This window comes from Benincasa hispida, chromosome 6 (genome assembly GCF_009727055.1).
Source record: "Benincasa hispida cultivar B227 chromosome 6, ASM972705v1, whole genome shotgun sequence".
NCBI classification, from domain to species: domain Eukaryota; kingdom Viridiplantae; phylum Streptophyta; class Magnoliopsida; order Cucurbitales; family Cucurbitaceae; genus Benincasa; species Benincasa hispida.
In genome coordinates, this window is record NC_052354.1 from 2,427,057 (window position 1) to 2,438,112 (window position 11,056).

General features: G+C 32.0%; 2 protein-coding genes across 3 annotated transcripts; one reads left to right on the forward strand and one right to left on the reverse strand.

Annotated features, from left to right (window-relative positions):
* Positions 1 to 268: 268 nt before the first annotated feature.
* Positions 269 to 4,891, forward strand: LOC120080019 (thioredoxin H4-1-like). 2 transcript variants are annotated; one of them, XM_039034544.1, is made up of 5 exons: positions 269 to 682; positions 2,215 to 2,291; positions 2,993 to 3,118; positions 3,301 to 3,423; positions 4,704 to 4,891. In XM_039034544.1, the coding sequence occupies exons 2-5, from the start codon at positions 2,271 to 2,273 to the stop codon at positions 4,854 to 4,856; spliced, it is 423 nt and encodes a 140-aa protein (XP_038890472.1). In that variant the 5' UTR covers positions 269 to 682; positions 2,215 to 2,270; the 3' UTR covers positions 4,857 to 4,891. The 2 variants fall into 2 exon arrangements, with proteins under 2 accessions (XP_038890472.1, XP_038890471.1); XM_039034543.1 differs by having other exon boundaries at positions 3,004 to 3,118; positions 4,704 to 4,880.
* A 219-nt stretch (positions 4,892 to 5,110) lies between these two features.
* Positions 5,111 to 10,687, reverse strand: LOC120080018 (methylesterase 17). Its single transcript, XM_039034542.1, has 4 exons — positions 10,359 to 10,687; positions 10,108 to 10,248; positions 6,064 to 6,198; positions 5,111 to 5,570 (listed from the first exon to the last, which is right to left on the reverse strand). Exons 1-4 carry the CDS (start codon positions 10,626 to 10,628, stop codon positions 5,286 to 5,288), a joined length of 831 nt encoding a protein of 276 aa, XP_038890470.1. The 5' UTR covers positions 10,629 to 10,687; the 3' UTR covers positions 5,111 to 5,285.
* Positions 10,688 to 11,056: the final 369 nt, after the last annotated feature.

Below are 11,056 nucleotides of genomic sequence, written 5' to 3' on the forward strand. Positions count from 1 at the left end.
AAAATGTATTTTTAAAATTATTCTAGCATAATAATGATTAAAGTACCATTTTGTCGTATATATATATTTTTTTTTCATCAGCCACTAAATTTAAATTTTATTAAAAATAGAGATTAAAATTAAATATTCGAAAACTACAATTAAACAAATTTTCAACTGCAGTCACCAAAATTATAATTAGTTTATATGTAAATAAAAAAATATATTGAGGGACTAAAAGGATGTATATATATATAAATATAAAATTCTCCCGCCAGTTTTTGGTATGTAATAGATTTTACATTACCTAAATCCATAAATCTCTATTTCAAATATCATCTTTCCAACAGATTTGTACCTAAAAAAATTGGAAGAATCTCAAAATTTTGGATTCAATGGAAGTTTTGTTTGACGATCGATGGCAGCTGTTATTCTTCATCCGATCGTGACAAATGGAAGTTGATCTCTATTTTGATCCCTCGCCGCAAAAATTGGCTTGTCCTTCTCGATAATTTCCCCTCTGCTCTGATAATCCTCTTTCTCCTTCAATCAATGCATTTCAGCCTTAATTAGACCGCATTTTCTCGAAATTTTCGTTTTCTTCTTCGTCCTCTTCCCTTCTCTTTGGCGCTGATTCTCCTGAAATTTCAGGATCGGCTTCAATGACGAGTTGTACAAGATGCTGAATCAACGCTATCCCGAGGTAAAGAATAAGATGATCTGTCCATGTTTTGCACTTTTTTTTTTATTCTGGTAGTCGAGCTTCTTTATATGGAGATAATACGGAATTATATTGATTCGATTAAACCTTATATTCCTGAATGTTTAGTTCTTTTGCGCTCATTATTTGTATTCATTGATCATGAGTTATTTGTGTTATTTTTTTGTCTGATTCTTTGTCCTTTGCTTAATATCTGCATCTGACATTTGCTTCTGAGGTGAAATGAAATCCTCTGCTTTGATGCAATGTGGTCATGGCGGTGGTTGTAAATTTCGAAGAGAGACCGTTTTGTTCATCTTTGAGGGCTATTTTAGAAACGATTTTTTTTCGTATTTATTTTCATAGTTTGTTTTAGAATTGTGATCGAATGGTTTATAGAAACTGATATATTGACATTGTAATCCCTGTTCATGATTTTGGAAGATAATTTTAATTATTTTTTAAAACCGATCATTTCTGAAAACACGCTTTACGAAAGGAAGAAAGACTATTTTGTGAAATGGTTAACGAACATGTTAATTTGATTTTTCCCCTTAAACAAGGGGAGCATTTAAATAACAGTTTCCGGATGATCCATTTGTTTCAGTTTCTCATCACCATTTCATTAATAGATAAAAGAGAAGGTAACTTTTTATTTTTCAATATCTTTTAGGAGAAATAGTTTATTTGTATTTGTATTTGCTATTCACTGTTCCATATCTTTGTTTCCATGAATGAAAAACAGAGTTGACTTGAAATTATTTCTGATGAGGTTCAAATTTTAGAATTAGACATGAGATTTGAAAAACAAAAAATGCCATTTCTCCTATGAAAGATTAGCTCAATTGGTTACCTCCCTAAAGAATGAAGATTAAACTCCTTGACTTTGTTGAACTCAAACTAATAATAATAGTAATTGTAATTGTAATTATTATGATAACAACAATGGATGCATTGACTGTTAGGACATCTTCCTCCTTTCACCTTCACTTTACATGTCTTAAGGTCACGGTCAAAAAAATATTGAGTTGACTTGACTTAGCATTCCCCAGCTTAAAACCGGTGAGCAAAAAGAATGGGAAGAAGACTTAGCAACTTATGTTTCCACGTGTAGGATTTCGGGGTCTTGCATTAGCTTAGAACATCTTTTTTTCGTTTTCCTTTCTTTTACTCGTGTGCTTGGAAAAGACATATATATTTGAGCTTGAAAGTATGGTACCTTGCGATGTCAATTTACCGATGAGAAATTCGTTGGATTTTAGTGCAAAAGTAGATCGATTATGAAGGGAAATCTACCTATGCCCTCCTTGTCTGTATCTAAAGCATTTTTATCGTATAGGGTTAGAACAAAAATGACAATTGCACAAAGCAAAAGGAAAAAGAAGTTCAAAATAGAGTTTCGTGAAAACTTGAACAAAGTGTGAGACTTTTTTCTTCAAGTTTCCAGTGCAACTGATTGCAGGCTCCATTGGAAATTGAATTAATACCTAATCCTACATGTACTCTGGACTGATACATATTATGCAACTTAACAGGTGTCCTGTTTGGAGACAACCTTAATTTTTCAGACAGATTCGATCTTGCATTTTCAATGGGAAACTGCTGGACTAAGGTAGGCTTCACTGGAAGTTCGTTTTCTCTCTCTCCCATCTTATTATTTCAGGGTCTTGTATTGAATTTCTGGTATAGTGCTCTCTGATTTATTTTGTTTGCTAGCCCCACAGTTTCTGGCATGTCTCTTATACATTTTATTTTTATTCATCAAGTTCGTGGTCATCTGGGTCCACATAATCAAGAGGAGGTTTGAAAAAAAAATAACACTTCTCTTCTGTGGATTCTTACTTGTTCAGAATCATGCAAGTCCTCTAAATTTTCAGAGGATCAAAATTTCTCTCTTTAAATATCATATCTGAACTCTCTTTCACATAGATTTTTTAAATAAATCTACTTTAAAGATATTCATCCTGAAATTTTTGTTCGGAGTTCCACTTGTCTATGCCTGCTAATGGTCAGTGTTGATTTGTTCCACTTTCCTCATTTACATGATGTCAATGTTTGACCCTTAGATGATAGCGTAGGAGTGTTAGTGTCCAAGTGCCCATCCTTGATACCCATCCTCCGAAAAATTATTGGATGTGAACGTAAATGTGAACGTGGTCATCTCCTATTCATTAGATGTACGATGAAACCACAAATTTTAAATTCTTTGTCATATCTCCAATGTGATTAAATTGTAAATCATGCTGTTTCAACCTGCTCAATTAATTTTTTGTATCTTCTAAGTGAGTTACATCCACACTTGACATTTTGCAGTTTTTCAATAGTGTCCAAGAAGACTATGCTGAAGTCCAGAATGTTGATAGCAAAAATGTACATCTCATTACGTCGATGGAGAAGTGGGAGGCGAAGCTTTTGGAAGCAACCAAAGATGGCAAGATTGTAAGTTTCTCCCCAAGTATTATTTCCTGGATGTTAGGATGACAAATAATTTTCTAGTTAATTTATTCATTGTGTTTGACATTTAAACAAATTCAGGATTTTTTTTTTCCATTTTTTTGCTTTATATAAGTGAACGGTGAGGAAAACTATACAGAGCGTTTTATCTTAAAACTATGCAACAGGTTATTGCAAACTTCAGTGCACCATGGTGTAGACCTTGTAAATCCATGACGCCAGCATATTGTGAGCTTGCTGATAAGTATACTTCCATGGTATTTTTGGCCATTGACGTTGATGAACTGGCTGTGAGTAAAAGCATCTTTTGGTTACCCTTTGTTTATTTATATAACTTGATACTTGATGAATATCCTACCTAGGATTTAATATCCTATAAGCTTCCTTGAAGCCCAAATGTTGTAGGACTAAGAAGTACGGATACGGAGTGGACACGTCATTTTTTAAAAAATCTAGGACATGGACATGCCAAGGACACGTTTATTAAAACATACATTCTTTAAAATATATATCATTCTTAAACGAGAAGGAAATTCAAAATCAATGAGTTTATTTATCTATGCTTAAAAAATTAATTCGATATATTTCGCTCTCAAATTTTATTATTTTTGTCATATATGTGATGACTTAGAATATGTAGGAAGTGTTTTGATAACATGTCTACCAAATGTTGGTCCTATTTTGACTTCTACAACTAGTGTCTAATATATCTATTGCACTAATAAGCATCTGATACGTGTCCAACAAGTGTCGGAGTGTCCAAGTGTCCGATACGTGCCGGACACGGATACACTAGCCAAACTAAAGTGTCCATACTTCTTAGTTGTAGTATTAGGTGAGTTGTCTCGTGTGATTAGTTAAGGTGTACATAAGCTAGCTTGATGTTTTCAGAGGCATATATGAATATGAATCTAAATAGCTCTCTCCATTGACGGTGTTCTTGTCCATGACTTTACTCTTTGATTATAACAGTTGTATGGTTTTGGTTTCTTATTTCTTGACTCCCATCCCCTGGTTTTGTTTTGTTTTTTTTGTTTAATCATGTTTTGTAATTCTTTATTGATTTTTTTTAATTGTCGGTAACTATCCTTTCAATTGTATATATGGTTTTTGTTCCTAATAAATGTTAATTTAGTATGCGTTTGAAAAACTAGAAACATGAAATGTGATGCCAGAAACTAGATTTAATTATTTCTTAAATTTGTATATAATTTTGAACGTTTGCAAACAACCATTGCTCTTTTTTAGTTCTAATAACATGTGGGGTCCACTTGGTCGGGAATATATGACTTAACTAGTTGAGTTATGCTTAGATTAGCACAAACAACCATTACTAAATGCTTGTATTTCTTAAAAAAATGATAAACAAAAAATTGAAAAGAATACCAAATAACATCTCCTAATTTACATTATTGATTTAGTTTGCGTTTATTGTTTCTGGACAACCTTACTTGAGGAGGATCAATTCTATAGATTGTACAGGTCATTGAGTTCTAAAGTTTATTGTTTTAGATGATGAGTTGAATGGAAGTTTCTTACACTAATCTCGGGTGAGGGTGGGTTTCCGCAGGAGCTCAGTACATCATGGGATATCAAAGCCACTCCGACATTTGTGTTCTTTAAAGATGGTCGCCAAGTAGATAAATTAGTAGGAGCTGACAAGTCAGATCTGCAACAAAAGATAGCTGCAATGGACGAATCGGTAATCAAATCTCAGAGTTGATACTTTTTTTTCCTTCCTCATTTTATATCATACATAGAAAAGTCTTAAAAGCACAAAAGAGAATTCCCATCACATACACACACACACACAAAAAAAAAAGTCATTGAGCCAAACAAAGTGTAGGAGGAGGAAATCTTTTCTGCTTTGTTATCAATTTCAGTATGAAATTCATACATACTCAAGAGGATAAATCATTCTTTTATGGTTCCTTGCTTGCAAGCGAACATGATGTACTGCTATCAAACGCTATGCAATTTGAAACAATTACGAAGCTTATAATTGTAGTTTTTATTGTTGAATCACAAGAATATGAGATAATGTTTTCTTATTTTAGGGAGGAGAAAGAAAGGAAGAAAAAAGAAAAAAATGTCCCTCCCCTTTGTTTTGTTTAGTTACATCCCATACTTAGGCTACTCCCCTTTGTTTTGTTTAGTTACATCCCATACTTAGGCTACAGCTTTTTACAAGCAAGCCAAAGAGTAGGGATGGATCGGAGAAAAAGGGGCTGTGATCAGTATCCATTTCATATACGATTTCGGGTGGCCATCCCTTTATCATGGCATCTTGTTGCTCTGGTTTTATTACTCGATCATACATTGTTCTTATATACACTCGTTTCACCTTATCGGCCCCGTCCTGCTCCTCCATAAACTGTGCGGTCTTTAACGCTAGGATTGGCCCTGGCCTCAGAAGCATGGCGGCTAATGTCGAATCCTGAGAAAATAACATCAAACATGAATTGTTGGCAGGTTTGGGATGTCATGTTCAATATCACACATGCTATTCAAAAACATGTGTTTAATTATTCAAGTTTGAAAATTGAGTTTGATTGTGTAAAATTTTGAATGATTAAACGTGTTTGATTGTGATTTTAAACCTAATAAAAATTATTTTAATTATTTTAGAATACTTCTAAATATGTCCTAGGATTATTACAAAGTCATAGCACACTAAAGTTATCTCTTATCTAGACCTAATAAATGTTTAGAATTAAAAAGTTATGGTATCGTTTAGTAACTATTTGATTTTTTTGTTTTTAATTTTTGAAAATCAAGTAGGTAACCATTTTTTTTGCTTCTAAATTTTTTGCGTTTTCATCTACCTTTTATAAATAATTTAAAAAACCAAATCAAATGGAGCTATATGGTTGGATCGGATGATTCCCAAAACTTAGAAAATGTGTGAAAAACAATTTGGGTTTGAGCACCTCGTGGGGACTCATGTGATAGATGATTTTACGTTGGAATTCCCTCTTGATGACAGCAGTGGTGGGAGGTTGTTGGGGTCCTAGTCCAAATTCTACGTCGTAAACATCCCCAAACTCGGATAAATCTGGCACTCCCTGCAAATTTTACCCAAAAAAAAAAAAAAAAGAAGAAGAAAAAGGTAATCATCATAATTGAAATTATTAACTCGTTAATAATGACATAATCATCTTCATCTTTGATAACTTAATATAAGAAAAAGTAAGTGAAGACTTTTCCAATATTTGTAGGGAAAATTTCTTACACTACCATAATACGTGCCGCTAATGTAATAACATTTGGTAATTAACTTATGTTTATTTCCTTATGTAAAAACCTATTGAGCCTAGACGTATTGTTTATGATCCTTTTCAATCTCTTTGTAACTTTAGTTGGAAATCCTAATAAAAAATCTCCACATTATCTCTCTATCTTATCTCAAAATGTTCACACAATCCCATTACTTGATTAAGGTGTTTGGACTTTGTGTTAAATTATAGAATATGAAATTAAAAAGTCTGTGTTTGAGGTGTAGAGATGTGAAGATGAAATTTTTCAATAAATGTACAAAAGAGAGAAAGATAGAATTTTTCTATGAATGTACAAACTTCGATAGATAACACTATTGAAATTGATGGAATTGAATTATTTAATACCAATGTATAAAGTCATAGGACTAAAGTCTCGAGAGAGTTATATCTAGACACTAAACAATAATTTATGGAAAGAAAATTTCTAGTGGGAGGTAGGGAGGAGGTAACACGGGTGTACTAAGACAATAAGACATGCGGAAATTTTACTCCCCTATTGCTTAGGACACGTGGCTCAATCTAAAATTACAGTGGTTTTTATCCAGAAAAATAGTATCCCACCCTATTCCCACTCCCTCTCACTAACTCTTATACTGCTTTCTTCACTCACTCTCTCTCTCTCTCTCTCTCAACAGCTCCATACTACAACCGTCGAGCATTTTCTCGAGCCGAGTATTGGTAGCTAGAGAGTAGAGAGAGTGAAAGGGAAGGAATAGAGAAATTAAGCTCATGAGTAGGGAGAGGGACATTGATAGGGAAAGGAATAAAAGGGTGGGACACTATTTATTTCAATGTAGGAAAATGAAAGAAATTGACTTGAATAAATAAGAAATGTCCTTTTCCAATTGGGCCACTTGGGCAGAGCAGGAATTCCTGTGCCCAATCAAGAGGGAAATAGAAATAGAATGACATTGTCCTCTGCCCAGTCAAGAGGGAAATAGAAATAGAATGACACTAGTAAATAATACAGTAATTGAAATAACTAGTAATTTTAAAACTAATAATCAAGTGTGTGACATTTTAAAATAATTGTAAATATAGTATCAATAGTATGATCAATTCTGAAAGCTGATCTAAATTTTATTATATTACTGTACTATGTAAATACTTTAAATCTTATTGCTATATTTGTAACTATATTTAAATAATAAATTAATTTTTTTTTATACTATTGTATTATGCTATTTTTCTTTGATCATTAAAGAAATTAGCTTTATAAAGAAAAAGATGTATAAATCATGTCCTACAATACAATGACTGCACACGTGAGAACCGCGAAGTTGTGAAAGTTGTCGGCTCCTATTCAGCACACTAACTTGTGGACTTCAGAAGTCCAACTTGCTTAACCTAATTTTGACTTTATTTCTATTCCATTCACTGTAACATAATATTTAATTACATCCTTATTTTTATTTAAATACACTCGATATTCTTCTAATGGAATGTTTCAATCTTAGATTAAATTTATTTAAGTTAAAATTAAGAAAAAAATAAATCTACCTGTTATAACTTTCATGTGATTTTATTTGTACTATCACGTGTTAATAACTTAATAAACTATCTTGGTAAGTTTACTACATACACATATATATTTTTAATTATACAATCTCATATATTTATTTTTGAAAGGACAAAATCGTGTAAATTAAAGAAGGAAGACGTTTCCAAGAAGAAGAAGGAAGAAAGGAAAAAATAATAAAGATATGTCGCATAAGCTCTAATTCAATATAAATTTAATATATGTTGAACTAAAATAGAGAATGTAGGCTAAAGTTGACCATGATATCATGTTTCAATTAAAGACACTAATAAAATTTTAAAACTATTTTCCAAAATTGAAGACTTAGTGTTTGAGCCTCGATTTCAAGTGGAAAAACCCACTTCATATTTGAAACTCTAGTTATAATAATTAGTCAAATTTTAAAATAGTCTACACGCACTGTACATACAAATTAACGGATTATAATAAATATATAGTATAATAATTAACTCATTGTCCTATAGACCTAGTTGAGAGGTCAGATTTTAAAACTAAAAGAATCCAATAAGATTTTAATTATAAAATTAGGACTAAAAAGTGTATTTTATTCCGAAAGAATTATATAGAAAGTTTGTATCATACGGTGGACTGTAGCAAAAAAAATTACACCACCCAAAAAGAAACTTTTCACCAAAGAAAGGGGGACACGTTCTTGGCTGCCGCTGGAATTCCACCGTACCAATCTACTTGGGGATAAAAATCGCATCCAAGTAACCTCAACTTTATATTATTTACGACAATTTCTTAATTATGTATTTTTATTTTTCAAATTTCATAACATTAACCTTTTGAATTATAAGTACTAAAAAAAATCCTTTTCAATTATAATAAAAAAAAAACCTTTACTATATCTCATAGTACTAGAGCATATTAAATACTACACTATAATTTATTACATATCACATCAACATGTTTAAAAATAGCCTGAAATCCACTAGCATTATAAAAATATTCATGAAGTAGAAATTTTTTAAAAATTTCTTCTTAAACTCAAATCTGATTTTACTAAATTGTCCAATCACAATCCACCATATGGTAAATTATTCTTATTTCTTTTTTAAATTATATATATAACTTTTTTTTAAAAAAAAAAACTTCTCATTTCACTTTTTAAATTTTCTTCTTTCTGAACACTAGCTCGATAATCAAATTTGATTGTATAGCATTGTTTGTTTACAAAAATAAATTTCTACTTATTAGTTTGGAAAAAAGAATGTTCTTGAATATAGCTCGATTAATACATTATTTCGAGTTTAAATTTTTTTAGTGATACGGTTTTTTTTTTTTTAAAGAAAAAATATTAAAAAAATAATGAAATTTTTAATAAAGAAAATGAAGTAATCAATGAGACAATTAACACTCAACTGATTTAAATTTTGCAAATTGGATTACTTATAAATGGAATCGTTAATCGGACTATTATGAGTCAGAGTGAGAGGATGGCAATAGGAACGGTTTAGTTTAGAAACCAGCTGGCTGGTGGCTGTCTCTAAATTCATTTTTTTTTTTTTTTTTTTTTTTTTTTTTTTTTAAGAATTCATTTTCCTAATTAAAAAGGCAAAACAAATATACTTAATTAACCTAATAATAAATTTTCTAAAAAAAACCTGATTAATAACTTTTCTATTTAAATTATAAATTTAATCTTTTGATTATTAAAATTATAAAATTGAGTCATAAATAGAAAAAATGTCAAATTATTTATAAAAATAATAATAATAAAAAAAACTCATAGAGACTAAGACTTCTATCAACTTAATCACATTAAAGATAGATTTTTATTGATTTCTGTTACGAATAGATATCGATGATGTCTAAATTTTACTATTTTATATAAATAATTTTCGTTATTTTTCTATTTTTTAAAATGCTGCTGTCAAATTTGCAATTTAACCGAATGAATTAGAAAATCATTTAGCAGCCGGCGCGTTTCCTCTGCCTCATGCGATTTGCGAAGACAGCAAGAGCTTAGCGATTCGACTAACGGTCAAAACTATTCACACGTTTTCACCATCATATCACCACCACCGGCCGGTGACGAGCTTCAGAACAACCTCGTCGTCCGGCCGCCGCACTACTACGCCAAGTTTTACTTTCAATTACGATTTGTAAGATCAAACATGAATTAAAACTAGCGAGAAGAAGAATCTGCTTACGTCTTTGAAATCTCGATCAGTCTGGAAACCAAATCTCAGCATCGTCGCTGCTACATACACCGCCAACCGGATTTTCTTCGCGAATTTGAGCGTCGCTTGAGTAATACTTAAACCTCCAGCGCTATGTCCAACCAGAATGATCTGTAAAAGTTATCGAACGATCTCTGAACTAATCGAACTCCACTCGATCGTAATCGATTGACGAAGAACGAAATTACAAAAACAAAACGACGAATGTATAATAATATTACCTGTTCGTTTTCCGGTAAACTAGAGATGAAATCGAGGAGAGGCTTATTGTAATCGTCGAATTTGAGGACGGAATTCGGATCGGAGCGATCGATTCCGGCGCCTTTGAGATCAATACAGGTAACTTTGAAGCCAGAATTCTCCATTAAACATCTGATTTTGTACCAGCACCATCCTCCTCCACTTATGCCATGAACGAGAACGAAGTGCGGCGGTTTCTGCACTGAAACAGAGTCCACTGAACTTGGCGCCAGGTTTTCTTTCTCTCCCATGGCGGTTCTTCAAATATTTATGAATTGGAAAATCATGATTGCAGATGTGCATTATATATATATATATATAGCTCTGTGTAGTTGAACTAGTCCTTGAAATCATTATAATGTTTTTTTTTGGTTTCGTCGGACTTACAAGCTTTAATTATTTATATTTTATTCTTACTTTCAGTTCCACCATCGTTGAAGAAACTAGGGCTCTGATGCAGTTTGAGGGGAATGGACGGTCCAGATTTAATCCCAGTGAGGGTTGGTGACCAAAGAGTCTCGCTCATATTGAGCCTTCTGTGTGTGCGACTGCATGGGATAACATTCCAGAATTTGCAGTAGGATATAGTTATTTCATGCCAATTTTGGTGATGTAATTTTGTGTAAATAATTTGACTGTCAAGAGATAGATTTTTTGGATCGAAAAATGGGATCTAAAA